Source organism: Pteropus vampyrus, unplaced genomic scaffold (assembly GCF_000151845.1).
Source record: "Pteropus vampyrus isolate Shadow unplaced genomic scaffold, Pvam_2.0 Scaffold21, whole genome shotgun sequence".
Classification (NCBI taxonomy): Eukaryota; Metazoa; Chordata; class Mammalia; order Chiroptera; family Pteropodidae; genus Pteropus; species Pteropus vampyrus.
The window spans coordinates 12513217-12529320 of NW_011888802.1; the positions used below are offsets into that span (position 1 = coordinate 12513217).

The 16104-nt window shown below is 39.0% G+C and overlaps 1 protein-coding gene across 1 annotated transcript in view; it reads right to left on the minus strand.

Annotated features, from left to right (window-relative positions):
- Positions 1–16104, minus strand: part of ABCC4 (ATP binding cassette subfamily C member 4) — a 230511-nt gene that overhangs the window by 74425 nt on the left and 139982 nt on the right. The window contains exon 22 of the mRNA XM_023528014.1: positions 6357–6436. Within this exon, the coding sequence (XP_023383782.1) occupies positions 6357–6436 (80 nt within the window). The remainder of the gene's footprint in view (positions 1–6356; positions 6437–16104) is intronic.

Here is a 16104-nt window from a genome sequence, read left to right on the forward strand (position 1 = left end):
GTAAACAAAGAAATAATAAAAGGCAAGTCTTTCTTATAAAGTGTTAAATAAATTATCTGAGCTCTCATTTAAGGGAATGGGAAGGAATAAGCTGAGGAAAAGTATATAGAATAAACGCTTCAGAAGTTTAATAAAAATTAAAATGAAAATGATCAAGTATCTTTTAAGCATTATGAAATACACCAAGGATACATAGAATCATTAAAAATGAGTTCATACACACTTGACACTAACTATACCCTTTTAAACAAAACTGAACAACTCCCTTTAAGCTCCTTCCCCTTCTGATCCCTACTCTTAGCTGACAACACAGAGAAGAGAACGGTTCCCAAGTGGAAACTTGGCTTCAAACAGCACTTTCTGCCTCATCATCCATAGTGGTCTTCTCCTCTCATCTTGGATCAAAGGTCACTTCCTAGAAGCTTTGCAGTCCTCCTGGATCAGGCTCCCTAACTGCCTTTAGCTCCTACCCCCTGTTCACCTTCCAGGACTTCCTGTGCGGCACGTCAGCATTCCAACACAGCAAGGGATGAATTTCAAGATTTCTTCCTCTCCTTACTCACCACTGTACCTCAGGACCACAACTCTAATCCCTGTTTATTGAAAGGTGGGAGAGACAGAGGGATCTACCATCTACCACCACCATCATACACATAAACTAACAAACCCAAACAACCCAGTGGCAGCTCAGTAGACCCTGCATTCCAAATGGGCCTGTCCTCTTTGAGTCACACTCCTTCAAAGAGTAGTCTGCCCTCTTCTCAACTTTCTCTGCTCCTCTTTGATTTTCAGCCTTTGTAATCTGGCCTCCTTCTGTCCTAAACCTGCTCTGGATTAGACACCTCCTAATCCCCAAATCCAAATGACAACTTTCTGTCTACCCTTCCCTTTGCATTTAACATACCTATCTTCCTTTGGTTTCTCCAACACTGATTTTCCCCTCTTGCTGTTCATTCTATGTCTCCTCTGCTTGGCTTCTGTCTCTGTTTTCTCTGTAAATATCAAGGCTTCCACAGAGTTCTGATCCTGGCCCCTAAAATGCTTCACTCTCTCTGGACAATCTTAACCATCCTCACAGATTCAACTACTGCTTGCTCAGTGACAAATATGCAGGCTCTACTCTCAGCCTAGGTTTCTCTCTTCTACACCAGACCCATACTTCCAACTACCTGCAGGGGGCCTCCACCTGGAGGTCTCACAACTTTGAAATGAATGGCAGAGCTGGGGTTGGAAATCAGATTTGTCTCATGCTAAAGCCTTATCCATTCTCCCACACAGTAACCTTCCTATCAAAACTTATCACACAGCATTGTAATTGCTGACTTTTTATCTGTCTCTACCAGAAAAGAGTGCCATATGGAAGAAGGGAATTAAATTTCATTCAATATGGTGCCTAGCACACAGGACACAATAAATGCTTGTCAGATAAATGAAGATAAAGGCTCCATCTTTTTCATCCTTACATCCCAGCACATAGTAAGAGTTTAATAAAAGATTGGTGGAAAAAAACAAAAAGGACGATGTCATAGGAATGAGAAATACTGAATTACAAATCCATATATCACAAGTGTATAATAAGAATAATGCTTTTCTTTTGGGAGAAATTTCAAGATTTCCCATTATATATCTAGTTGTAAATATATTCACAAAACAACACATCTGCCCATCAAATATTACAAATATATCTGTATTATTAAAATTATTAATCGTTAATTTTGATCATGAATAAAATTAAAATTAAAACATATTATTGTTAAAACATTGCGAATATTACATAGGCATGGCACCTCTATTAATTAAATAAATCTTTCTCAAGAAAATCAAAGACTAGATTTATGCTGCTGGTATTTGTGCCATGGTATTAGAAAGTCAGTCAAACACTTAAAAATGTGAATTTTAATGATTGCCTCTATGTTTTCATTTCTTTGTTTACCAATATACACTATGGTTTGAAGGCCAAAGTCTAGTGAAAAAAATTTCTCCTCACTGATTTCTCATGTCTTAGGTCTAGATAAAGATCTTTATACTATTTGTATTTGTATTTCTATTTCATTTTTATGTGTGAAGAACTATGTTCTAGCTTAATAATAACTTGGTTTTAAAAATATTATTAATACTCAAGGCTTTTATGATTTTTGACAAGCAGACAAACAAAACACGTTTGAACACCACTTTGATAAGCCATATATGTACTGCGAGTCATTGGCTAACTCATCTGATAAGCCCAGGGCAACCCTGAGGTAACCTGTAGACTTGTTATTTTGTATTGTATAAATTATTTCCTATGATATATTCAGAAACTTCCCTCACTCTGGCCTACTCTTCCAAAATGCCTCGTTGGTTAAAAATTGACCTTTCTTCATCCACATCTGTGTTCCATTCAGGTTCCAAAATCTCCAATATTAGCCCCACTGTTCTTTCTAACTCTAAAGCAGGACAACGGTAAATGACACGCATTTTCAAAATTAGCTGTGTCACCATATTGCATTAGCATGGATATGGATAGTTAACTATCCAAACAAAACAAAACAAAAAATAAACAAAACCCACAAATGTCCACACAAATACTAATCTTCCGTTGACGTCCAAGGAACAAAGTTAGGTAAATAACCTCTATGTGGCCAGCAAATTTGCTCACATTTGAAACAGAATTTTCTTATATCAGTCATTTAGTCAGCAGTGTAATAAAATCTGTCCCTGGTTTCTGACTTGCTTCTCCATAGTGCACCAACTCTAGCCACTATGGCACAAATGAAGGGTTGCATTCTCTCTCAGGTCTCTCCCCAGTTCCTCAGCATCAGACTCAACTGGAAACAATCAAGTTCTAACCTAATGGTCCACATTTATGAACTCTTACTTACAAAACCAACAAAACTATCATTGTCTTACAGAAAAATAAATCAAACATGCACACTCTGGTTTAAAAGTTCACATGGATAAATGCAATTTACATTAGTTCTGTATCTATTTGATTTTAATTCTCCAGAAAAGCATAAGCCTATGCATATCTTTAGTAGTAGGGAGAAAAACATTAAACAAGACCATCTTAGTTTGAATATTCTGATAAATGGGAAGCTTAATTCCCCGTTGATGAAGGCACCTAAACTTTGGATTATCAGTTTGCATCCTATATGTTATCATATATCCTGCCATGTTCTTTCCAGTTAAGAATAACAGATGATAGGTGGATAAGGACCACATCTCCTGCGAGATAACACTAAGGGTAACTTCTTCACAAGGAAATTCCCAGCCCTTTTAAAACTCTGTTGCTTCAATTAACTCAGCTGTTAGGTTTAGAAGGACTCACAGTCCATGAGCTTCTCCAAACTTCGGATTGTTACCCAGAAAATCTGATGAGAGACATTAAAATTGAGGGCCTCCTGATGTCAGTAGCAGGTTTTGCTAATGACATTAAAAGCAAAGGCAGACAGGCGATGTTTTATCCTCTCCATTCCAAAAAAGGCTAACAAAACTTTTTTTGGAAGAGTTTCATGAGCTAGAAAAGATGCCTAAAAGTCATTTCCAGTTCAGATTCCCATGCAATTGAGAGGGTGCTATTATACACAGAGATTATACTCATAATACCTGCATGTTTTACCTGACTAGTACTTCAACTTTAAAAATTTATTAGAGGAGTGAGTCAAAGCAGATTCAATTTCTTTCAAAACACTAACCATCCTACCACCATCCCCCCAAAAAACCCCAAAACTAGATCAACCACTTAAGCACAGCCATGAGGTGAATCAAGCTGATTGTCATTTTGACCTTGCTGCGCTTTAATTCAGGAGCCTATTTAGAAATGTAACGAGCAACCCTCTTCATTCGGCTCAGCTAGCAGAGCTAATAGGCTTCTAATTAATTTCCAGAAGATGGCTGTTATAACTAACAGGTTTTAAACATTTGGTTGATTGGGGAAAATGAATTGAATATAATGTATTTGATTTGGAAAATTAGTTTTCATTTTATGTGCTTACCATAATAGTGTTTATTTTAAGTTTACATGATTCCATTAAGAATCCCAGAACACCACCAGGTTGTTTTTGTCCTTACAGAGTCCTATCCAACTTAAAAAAAAAAATCTATTTACATTTTGATTTTTGTTGGCCTTTATTTGAGGTCAGGTTAAATCCATTTTTGTGGCTTTAATAAAAATCTTCTCTTGTTAATATAGCAACAGGCCCAAATACTTCAAAATGATCCCTGTGATACCTCAGTCAAAAGCCCACTCATCGAATGCAAATCCTCTGGAGAAAGGCTTCTGCACACAAAGTAAGATGAACCAGTTACTGCTTTGTTTATGAAGTTTCACTTGATTCCTCCTGACAACCATTTAAACAATGAATGTTGGGAAATGTCCCTCAAAGAATCAACAACAATGGCAGGGATCAGAGCTTTTATATTTAGCTAATACTATTTTTAAAAGAGAAAATATTTCTTCCTGAAGGGATTATGGAAAGCCTTATTAAAGACACCTGCAAACAAAACAAGTGACAATAGATCTCTATCATAATTGATAACTGAGTTATTCTTTATTACAAAGCTCCTTTCTTGGAAACAATAATAGCGAGCTTTACCTTTGCTATTAGATTCAAAAAATCAGCTAATTGGGACTACTGGTATTCAACAATGATAAGGTTCTCCAAGATTAAGCGAGGGGATAATAAAAAGACCCTTGTCTCTCAGGTTAAAGAACAGCAGACTAGAATTGTCTCTCCTCAGGCTGAGGATGTTTTATACTGAAAGCAGGTAGCATCTATCCCTGTCTCTCCATCTGTCATGCAAAAATATGTGAGGGATTGTAATAATGAGAGCTAACTATGTGCTAAGCACAGGCCAGCCAGCTTTAGAAACTCAACCATGGCCTAGCTTGCAGTTGCAATGAAACGGAAACTTTCACAAAATCTTCTCAAACTAATTAACAATCACGTCCAATGTGACACTGCTTTAATAAAAGATTGCTTCTTGGGGATAAATAACATAGCTAAACCCAGCAGGACACATATAAAAAATAAGTTTGTAGAAAAGAAAAAAAATCAGACATCTTTGTTTGCGGTAAAAGGACTCTGCCTGAGTCTCAGCTTACCTCACACTGGTAAACACTGGATGCCTTTGCCCATGGGCTATGCTGTTTGCAGTCAGATATTCACTGCTGCATTTCTGTGTGACTAAGAGGAAAGCCTGTAATCATCCCAGGCCTATTACTGATTTTTCGGACATAGCTAATTTTCCAAATTAAGTAATTCCGTCTCCTTTTATAACAGTGGCCCCAGAAGAAATTAGAAAGTGTATGTGGTGGGGGTTGGGAGGGGGAGCATCAGGATCAAGCCATAACTGCACACTCCAACTGTAGCATTTCTACTTCCTGGCTTTAAAATGACTTCGTGATTAGACTGCTGTAAACTGGCACTTATGAAAGTAAAAAAGGTTCATGAAGTATTAGCAACAGCAGCTGCAATTTTAGAACATGTGAAGCTTTTGATTAATGCATTTCATTTCCAAAATAAACACTTGGAAATAAAGAAGTTCCCCAGCCTGAATCACTGAAAAGTAGACAGAATTAAACAACAGAAAAAACATCCCACATGAGCAACAATACTGAATGAGGAGATGAGAGATGAGATGACCCAACATTATTCTTTAAAACCTCAAGTTCACAGACAAAACAAATGCTTTATAAAAGGTATTTCTGTGGGATTGTTGGTTTTCCTTTAAAAAGACACCTTAAGACTTAGAGCAATCAACATGTGAAAGAAAAGCTGCCCAGAAAAACAAAAAAGACATTTTCTGAGATGACTTTGATCCTGTACTCAAATTATTGGTTTAAATGGACTTGCCTTTAAAGGCTTTGCATCTGCAATAACTGCTCTCTATTGTCCTTGTTAACAAAGTATTATTTTCACCTTATTATTACTAATCTTTTCTTTGTAAGTAACCACACCTGGTTTTATCCACAAAAAAAAAAAAAACGGTGCAGTAAATATTTTTCCTTTGTGGTAATACAATGCATAATTTAGTTAATCTAGGCTATCTTTCCGTGAGAGGTGATTGTTTCTATATTATGAAATGTGTTCAAGTGAACTCCACGCCAGATACCTGGAAGGCAGATGGAGAACCACTTACCAAGCATGTAGCTGCTTCGAACCAACCTTGACATGACTGTGTAGCCACTCCTACACACGAGGTATTACTCATGTTAACTTAGCCTCCAAATCATCACCACACCTTTCTTTGACAAACATGACCTTTTATTAAGATAACATGACACATCACCAGGCTGAAAGGCCCACCCTTAGTCTCCATGAGAGGGCCCTGGAAAATTGGAAACTTTTGTTTTCTGTTTAAGAACTTGACATTACCTGGATGAAATCTAGAACTGTCAGGGGCAGCAAGTCATCTATATGTCCAATGTCTTTGGAGAAACGATTTAAAATTCTTCCTGCAAGAATAGGATACGAGAAATTATTCATTTCCGCCAGACAGACCCTTTAAGAGACACAATCCACAAACGAATCAAGACAATATTTTAAATGCATATATATTTAATATATTATGCATTCATATGAAGTAAGCCAATGTCAGTGGTAAAGAAAAAGAAAATAGATGATACCTAAAGAGAAACAAAATACCACCAAATGGCAGTGGGCGGGGAGCTGAAATTTGGCCCTGATTTCAAAAGGAGGGAAAATAATCTTGTTACAGTTACTGGGAAATGTCGGTGGATTTTAGAAGTTTCTCTCCTTTTAGATCCCATCTAAAACTTCAACCTGAGTGCTAGGTAGGTAAATAAGCAATTGCAAATTACATAAATTAATCCTAATTGTTACGCCAATTTTGCTTCAGTTATCAGAATTAATTTTGCTAAGTGATACTTGTTAAATAAATGTAATTTTAACTTCTATTTTTTCCCCCCAGGATGGTTCACAGCACTTCTCATTTTGGAAAAATTTAGAATCGTCATTTTCAAATTGTGAGTTTACTACCAGAGTAGTAAGTCGTTATTCTCAGAGGTGCACTGGGTACAACAAACACAGACTTACTCCTAAACATCCAAGAAGAGGAATATAGGAAGGAAAACGGAAATATTATTTACTGATTAAAGATCATTTATTACAGATTTTCTCCGTGCCCCACCCCTGCCCCAGAATCCAAGAAAACATTATATCCTAAAGGCTTCAGAATCGAAAGGTCAGAACTAATTTCTAATAAAGATTGTCTTTCAAATGATTTAATTAAAAAAAAAATTGAAGCTACACACACACACATGCACACACATACACAGCTTATTTTGGTATAGGCAACTCCTGAGAAATGTGTTTATCTAGGCCCTAAACTGTAATTGATGCTTTAGGAAACCTAACTGCAAATGAGGTGGATGTGGAGCTTCTCCGTGCTGTTCCCAACATTTGTCAGAGGTGACTTTCTCTGGAGGCCCTTCCTACCAAGCCACAACCGGGCCACAAAGGCTGAGTTTCCACTGCTGGAGAAATGGTCAGAGGCTGAGCTTCCACTGCTGGAGAAATGCTGCCTCTGAAATCCTCCCACATGGCACCTGGGCTCAGCCAGGAAGCGTAGGGTGTGCCTGAGCGAGGAGCTGGGGCAATCTGAGGCTTTCGCGCTTGGCCAGGCCACACTATTACAAGCTGGGCCTCAATTTTCCTTTCTCAGACTTAGAAAACACAGACTCCAGAAACCATCTCTCAGTGACACCTTTGGCAGGCCCTGTAATAACTTTTCTGAGCCTCTAATAATACCTCCTTTAGAGGGTAATTCGGAGGATTAAATGGGCTCATGCATGTGAAAGAACCGAGTCACAATGCCAGACATGCCAGACACGTAAACAGGTGCTCAAAACCAAAATAAAACAAAACAAACAAAAAAAACCCAAGGTGAGATAATTACTATTACCCGTGGATCTGCTGCATGTCACCTGAGAAAGTCTACTGCTGGGCACTGTGCTATCCCATGGTCGACTAGTTACAATGTAGATTCTGATTCAGCAACTTTAGAGTGGAGCTGGAGATCCCGCATTTCTACCAAGCTCTCAGGCGATGCCCTTTCTGCTATTTCTCAGACCAGGTTTTGAGAGACAAGAGGCCTGGTTATTATTCACTCAGTTGTCCTTGAGAAAAATTAACATCAGATGGGCAATTTTTCACATATCCTGATGAATTCTGTGGCCTACCTAGTTATGTTTTACCTTCTCAAAATATCAAGAGCAAAATAAGAAAAATACACGTGAAAAATGTTAAGGATGGTTTAACTGCTTGTTATTTCTTCAACAGAAAAGTACAACTTTTTAACATAGGCAGGATTCAGAAGCATTGCAAATATGGTTCAGCTTAAAAAATGTTGAAAACGATCTTCAAATTAAAAACAAAAAAACATGAAAAAAGCTATGCAGAGATAATAATGTGGGAGTCTTAAGGTCTAAGACACCCATGGTTAGGTAACAGTGCTAGGAAGGTAAATAAGCTAGGTAGCCAACAGTGCTAGGTAGGTAAAATACAAGGAAAACACTACTGAGAAAACCCATCTCCCTGCATAGCTACTACAATCACTGAACTGAATGTCAAAGATAGTAAAAAACATATATATAAAATTTTATTCATCAATAAGCTTAGTGTAGAAAATGTTAGATTAAAAGGTTTAATAGTTAATTGCTTGCTCTAAGAAACAAGAGAATGAATGATATTTGCAGAATATTTCATCTGGTTTTGCAATAGACTGTTGTAATCAGAGCTGTCATTTCAAGTTCACGGCCTCATAGTCAAAGTTTTCTCAATGGTCTCCAAATCAAATCCTTACGATGAATTCCCTTCACACACATGCCATGCCTCTCGACCCAAATGACATTTGGCACCTGCTGGAATATCTCCAGGGATGTAGAAGGAAGGGGGATTCACTGTAAACAGGGGAGACCCAGTCCATTTTCAGGCTGTTCTGCTAGACAAGGCTTTCTTACACTAAACCGAATCTTGCCTTCCTTGATCATCCAACCTCTGCTGCTTATTCTGTCCTGATAACCACATGGAGTAAATCTAATTTCTCTTGACACAACAGCCCTTCAAATGCTTGAAGAAAGCTAATCAAATCCTTTCCAGACTTCTCACAATCAACTAGTCCTTGGTGCCCCAATTATCCTTCATAAGGCATGGTGTCCTATCTTGGCCATTGTCTCCAGCCCAGACTTAGATGGCCAGTCTCAGTTAATGCTTTGTGCCCAGGATTAAAACCAATACCCCAGGTATTATTTGATCACCTGGAAGTAAAGTGGTAACACCATCTCTCCATTCTACACAGGATATATCCAATCACGAAGCCAACAGTAAATTCTGGTGATCAGATTTTTTGGACACAAACAAGTCTACAACAAGTCGATAATGTAGTATGTGCAATTTTAATTTTTTCTTTAATGTTCTTATTTTTCTACAACGACTATGCATTACCTTTTTTTTTTTTAAGTAAAGAAAGGGGAGACAGAGAGAACAATTGGGAAGAGAGGGGGAGAGGAGGAATGGGGTGAAGGGAGGTGGAAGGGGGAGGAGGAGTGAGATAGAGGGAGGTACCCCTTGGGGTCCATACTATCAGAGAACCACTCACGGTCATTTTAACTGCTCTGGTTCATACTATTCTATCTTGTCCACAAGACAGAAAATATTATGAAACATGCCACCAAACTTCTTGTCAACATACGAATTCATTACTGACCATATTTTAAGAACTGATACTACAATCTAAGCTGGAGTCGGTCACCCTAGAATTCTGACACCTCTCCCATATCTAGGATTCCTCAGCTTATTTATAATCAAACTGTAATTTAAAACTTAGAAGTCTAGTTTGGGCCCCATTCCTTTTTCTTCAAAAACAAGGGATATATTTACATATCGAAATATTGAGGTATATTTTACATCTCATAAAATTCACTCATTGCAGGTATACAATTCAATGAATTTTAGTAACTTAACTGAGTGATGCAATCATTACCACAAAATAAATTTTAAGACATTTTTATCCCTCCACAAGACCCCTATGCCATTTATAGTGACTCCCTATTTCCCACCCCCAGCCTCAGTAAATCGATTTACTTTCTCTATAAATCTGCCTTTTCAGTACATATCATAAACATGAAATCGTACATTATGGGGTCTCTGTGTCTGGCTTCTTTCACTTAGCCTAACTTTTTTAAGATTCATCCATGATGTAGAGTATGTCAGTAGTTCCTTCCTTTTGAGCCACATTCTCTAGCATGGAAGTGGTCTTAGGTACCAGCAAAAAAGACCCTATTTCAGGCCATATCACACCCAACCTTAGGGTAAGAGCATATGTATCTTGTGGACTCTTCGATACTGTGAACTTCTTTATATGTACCCATATTTAGCTTCACTGATGGTTCTAGAACCCAACTCTTTTGGTAAGATTTGGCTGTTGGTTTGATAGCCCTAGAGAATCTGAAGCCAGAAATGCTGGGTCTGAGCTGAGCTCTGAGGCCGGGGAACGTGCAGGGGAGAGGTGAGGAGAATAAGTAGAAGAACTACTGTTCTAGTGACAGGTGAAATCTAATTCCAAGCAGCCTATCGAAAGGAGGACAAAATCTCTCCAAAAGAGCAGAGAATGACCTGTACCTTCCAGGAACGATGACACATGATGGCACAAAGCTGGTCCAAAGGAGAGGGTGCTTAGTGGAGCCTGGAGATGGCCACTGGGCTGAAAAGGATCACTGTGTGCACGAGAGAGCTGTCAAGGAACTCAAGTAAGCCTGGACTTTCTACATGATTCTACACCAACTAATTTCAATTTAGACCAGAGTAAGAACAGGAGCAAGAGCTGTTAGAGTAGGTCATCTATATGGTGGCTGCTCAAAAAAAAATGTCATGAAAAAGACAATAGGAATTATGAAAGCATCACCAGAAAAACCACAAAGTCCTTGTCCTCCTCTGGCACTCAGTAGCAACAGCCCTTTAGGCAACTCATCCAACCTCCACTGGATGAAAATCTCTTATTTGTAAAACAGAGATGATAATGTTTGTCTCAACTACCTCACAGGAGAAAGGATTATGAGGATAAAAGATATCATGCTTATGAAGATACCTTCTAAACTGTAAGGTAGCACACACATGCAAGGCGTTATTATCATATCAATCTCATATTATCATTATGAGATTTTAGGGCTCTGAAGTTCACTAGGTCTAATAACTTCCTAACTTTGTCTTGTGAAGATTGAGACTTTGCAGAGGTCTCCTTGAAGAATGAAGCAGAAGAGGAAATGGAGGCCAACTTCACCCAGCTCGACACGCCACCTTTCTCCCTTACTGCCCATCCCCTCCCACCAGCCTCCTCATGAACAGAGCCCCTTACATCCATCTGGTCATTCAAATACAGACAGCCTTTGAAGAAAGGGTTCTGCAGCTAACAAACGTTCAAATCCCTTTGTAGACTACAGTCATTGTGATAGATAGGAGAATGCAAGGTCCCACCTTAGTCAGGGTGATACAATAATATTTTATAATAGGGCGGGTGCTACTGACAAGCCATCCTGGGATTCCCACACGGCAGAGGGGCAACACCTGAGACACCCCACTTTTCAGAATAACTTCTTTCAATATCCTTTACTAGCTCTTTTTTTTTTTTTTTTGGTTCTTTTCTTTTCTTTATCTGGTTCTTTTCATCTTCACTCATTTTGTTACAATGACTTCCTGTTTGCTTACACATCACAAATCTTATCTCCACTTCCAAACTGCCAAGGACTTCCTTGTGCACTTGGCTGTCCTACAAAACATCTTAAACTCAACACATCTAAATTGAGCAGATTCCTTTGAAGTTAACCCACCACTACCCACGCCCAACTTCTCAAACTCTACGTTAGACCTCTGCCCAAACACCCAGCATGAAAACTTTCAAGTCACTTTTGAGTTATCTTTATGTCACATAATAATCAGCAGAACTTAACTTGTCCTTTAAAATAATCTCATTGATATCCTCATTAGTTTGTCTATCAAATCAAATCTATCAAGATTTTTAGGAATAGTGAGAAGAGACAGAAAGAATACCTACTTAGCCTTCCTAGCATCAATCCTGACTGTATATACTTTTTCTGATGGGAGCCTATTCTTTCTTCTATTCACCCACCAAGAACGTCCTCAGTCCCTGCTCAGCTCCACCTATCTGCTCAGCCTTACCCCTCTCTCCTCTGTAAAACACTGGCTGACAAATGTAGCTCCCAGGCAATCTCCATTCACTTGAACTTCTCTGTTTTTACAGAACAGGCCTGGGATAATTGTGCTGCCCTCTTAGGAAGCCTCCACAGCCCTTGCCACAGCTAATTGACCAAAGATGCCCAGGGGGGAGTTAAACCACTGACTAATCATCAAGTCATTCAGATTCCCCTTCTCAAGAGGCCATGAGAGAAGCAAGAGAGTGGAGCAGACTCATCATCCAAAGCAAAGATGAAAGGCAAAGGAGCTTAGGTACATGCCCTATGACAGCAGCTCCAGCTGTTTGCCAGGAAAGTCACCCTTGTTCCATGAGATGCCGTTTCCTCTTAATCAAGCCCTCCTCATTTGAACTAACATAGGTAGATTCTGTCCCTAGCAACCCAAGCCTTGATCAGAACAATTATCATAGGTCCGAGAGTGCTTACTAAAATTAGATGGATTTTATAAAGTAAAATTTCCAAATTACTAATTACCCTTTTAAGTAACAAAACTCTTTATCTTTATTTTAGTCATTTTTGCATAAATTTTTTCATGTGGATTACAAACTTCTGTTTTCTTAAACAAAAGATACAGAACATAATAAATACATCCTTTCTTAACAACCCCAGAACTAATATTTTGAGCAGCAATGGTTTAACTGTTTTTAAACAGGGCAATGTCTTTTGGGGCTCCTTAAGATTACTCAGGATGCACTCCTACACTCCTAAACACTATGGTTTTATATTACTGCTTTCTGCTGACACATTTTCTGTTGCCCAGAGCCTGCCTCCAATTTCCAGTTTTACTTTTAGTAATGAGGACTAAGGAGGCCCTGCAACCAAGAAGGGCCTAAAGCAAGACGCAGTATACTCTCAGAAAAGATATAAGCAATTTTCATGTTTAAAGGCAGTTTTTCTGACACTTTGATGAGAGATTGTTTTAGCTTGCTTCTAGACTCCCCCTGGAATCTGGGTATCTCAGAATACATCACAGTACAATCTATTTCGTGGTTTAACTACTTTTCGTGTATGTTCGCCTTAAATTTACATCTAGATTATAAACCCTTTGTAAACATGGACCACATTTCATACGCAACATATAACAAAATGCGAAGTGCCTGGGGTGGGGGTTGGGAGGTTCAAACTGAATTTGCTAAATACCATAAACTCAGTGGCTTTCCAACTTTTCGTTTTTTTTTAACATGAGAAACTTTCTGTGCAGATGGACTCTTACACAAAATAACAAGCAAATCTATAAAATAAATATTTAAAAAACAGCTCTTATTGAAGAGAGACTGTGAGACCTAGAAACCACTCAACGGCCATCTCTCTAAGTGTCAATCAGAGGGATACAACTGGAAAGGTTTGTTCTTATCACTACAGATTCCAACAATGCTTGAGTCTTTGATTTGTAAACACATCAGCATACTTACTAGGACGTTGAGGGCTCCCGAGTACCTGGATGGCATTAGATCAGAAATAGCCCAACACTCATAATAACAATGCTTCCCAAACTTTAATATGTACATGAATATCTCAGGGATCTGGTTAAAATGTATATTCTCAAGAGCTCTGGGTGGGGTCTGAAATGCTGTGTTTCTGACAGCTCTCTGATGATGCTGATGCCACTGGTACATGGACCACACTTGGAGTAACAAGGAAGAATCAGAAAATTTCTGATAATATGCCGTTGGTCTTAAGAACCTGTAAGATAACCTTGTCACATTTATATGTGTAATGACTGCCCTTTTAAACTCCCTTCTTTGCTTCCAGGAGCTAAAGACCAATTGTCTCCTTTTTATTTACACAACTTAAATTAAAATATAGGCATTATTAGGACAGGGGGTTCTGCCTGTTTTATTCATCGTTGTTTCCCCAATGCCTGGACCAGCGCCTCGTACACAGAAGGCACTACAGTGTATTCTGAATGAGTAAATAAAACAAGCTCTTCTGCTATAAAATAGAATGGTTTGTTTTCAAATTTCAGTCTCTATTTCCAATGCTCGATACTTCTTGCAGACTTTCTTTAACAGTTGTTTTCCAATCTGGGGAAATTCATGTTGCAACATGAAGTGTCTGGTTCGTCATACTGTCACTTTCCTTGAGTTGTTGTTGAACCAATTTATTTGTCTGTGCTCCTTCAAAAGGCATTTAGAGTTTCTGGTTACAGGCTAAGTTTGGGTACAGCAATTTATAGAAGCCGGCACAATGGCAGGAAAACACTCCAGAAAGTGAGGAAGCCAGCATCTCAGAGGGAAAAGGGGGTCAAAGCAACAGCAGTTTCTAGGTGCTGGGTGGGTAGAGCTGATAGAGAAGGAAGCAAAGGATGGGTGAGTGGAGCAGGCACAGATCATGTGGGGATCAGGGAGCAGGCAACAAGGGCGGACAAGAAGGATGAAAGGAACAGACAGGAGAGGAAATGCAAGGCACAGATAATAATGTTTTATAGGTAAGCAGATATTGAGGAAAAGTTCTGGCATACTCATGGCCTAGGCTTATAGAACTGCTCCTAGAACTTAAAGGTTAAATGACATAAGATATGACATTTGATTTAAATGGTAGCCTTCAAAAGGTACATCTTAACCCAGACCATTTTCTTAAGGTATTAATTTGGTACCCAGGCCTGAGGGGGTAAGCTTAACTCCATGCTGAAAGATGCCTATTGTACCTCATAGACAGCCCTGGAAAGGCCCCTTCTTCCCTGTCAAACAAATATGAAACAGATACATCTGCAATTGCTGATTTTCCTCTACCCCACTGACCTGCTTACATGCTGGGGAAAGCCAGAACTGAGGTCCAGGAAATGGGTCCTGGAAACGTCTCCTGCTCGCTTTAGTGGCAACAGAAAGAGTAGGAGAAAGCCACAGGTAGACTAACCCAAGGGATACACCAATTCAGTGGTCTCGATGGTGATGGTGGCAGGTGGACACCTAACATGGGATTTTTACATCTCCTGGGAGTTAAGGCAGAATCAGGACAGCAGTAAATCAATGAGGGACTGCAGGTTCTCCTCCAGCAATGTAAAAGAATACTTTTCTAGAATAATTACGCCGTGTTTTCAAAGCCTAGTATTCTCCTGCCTTTTCATATAATTAAGACATATTAAAAAGAGTAGTTTCAAGTTTTCATTACATGACAAATCAGAAGAAATGAGTTTCAAAAAGACTTATATGACCTTTCTTTGTCCAATGAGATCTTTCTCATTTTTTCTCCTACGTGGAAGATACCAGGCTGAGATTGTCCATACAAGATGACTTGTAAAAGCTCACATGTCTTCAAGACAAAGGGCAATCTCACAATCTCTTTTCTAAATCCAGCTTCAAGTCTTCCTTCCTCTAGATCATGACATCCTCTTACTTTGTACCTTTTCGTCCTGCTCACCAATCGGAAAAAAACATCTTTAACCCCTTATCAGTGCTTTACTTAGATTTAAAATTTGATCTAAGTTTTTGTTTGGTATCCACTGGGGCATTTTATAATCTAGGGTTGGTGGCAGACTAATAAGATACACATAAGTGAATACAGTATATACAGTGACACAGTGCCACAGAATACTGCGAGCACACACCCAAGTGGCGTGGAGCATGTACAAGGCAGGTGGTGATGAGAGAGCAGTGGGTGTCACCAGACAGTGTGACTTAGGCAGGGTTAGCCTAACAAGTTTTCAAGGCAGAAGCACGGCCTAAGAATTTGGAAAGAGGGCAGAGCATGGGTTGAAGGAGAGTGAAGAGGTTGTTTAGGTGGGAGGAATGACACCCGCAAGGACTATGAGGTGGAAAAGGGCAAAAAGATGGCAAATATTTGCCTAGTTGATGGAAAGAGCATGACCTAAGGTGTGCTAAGATAGGAGAGAACTTGGGTGTGGAATGGGAGTGGAAAGGGGCCTCCACTGAAAATTCCCTTTAGTCAGAAAG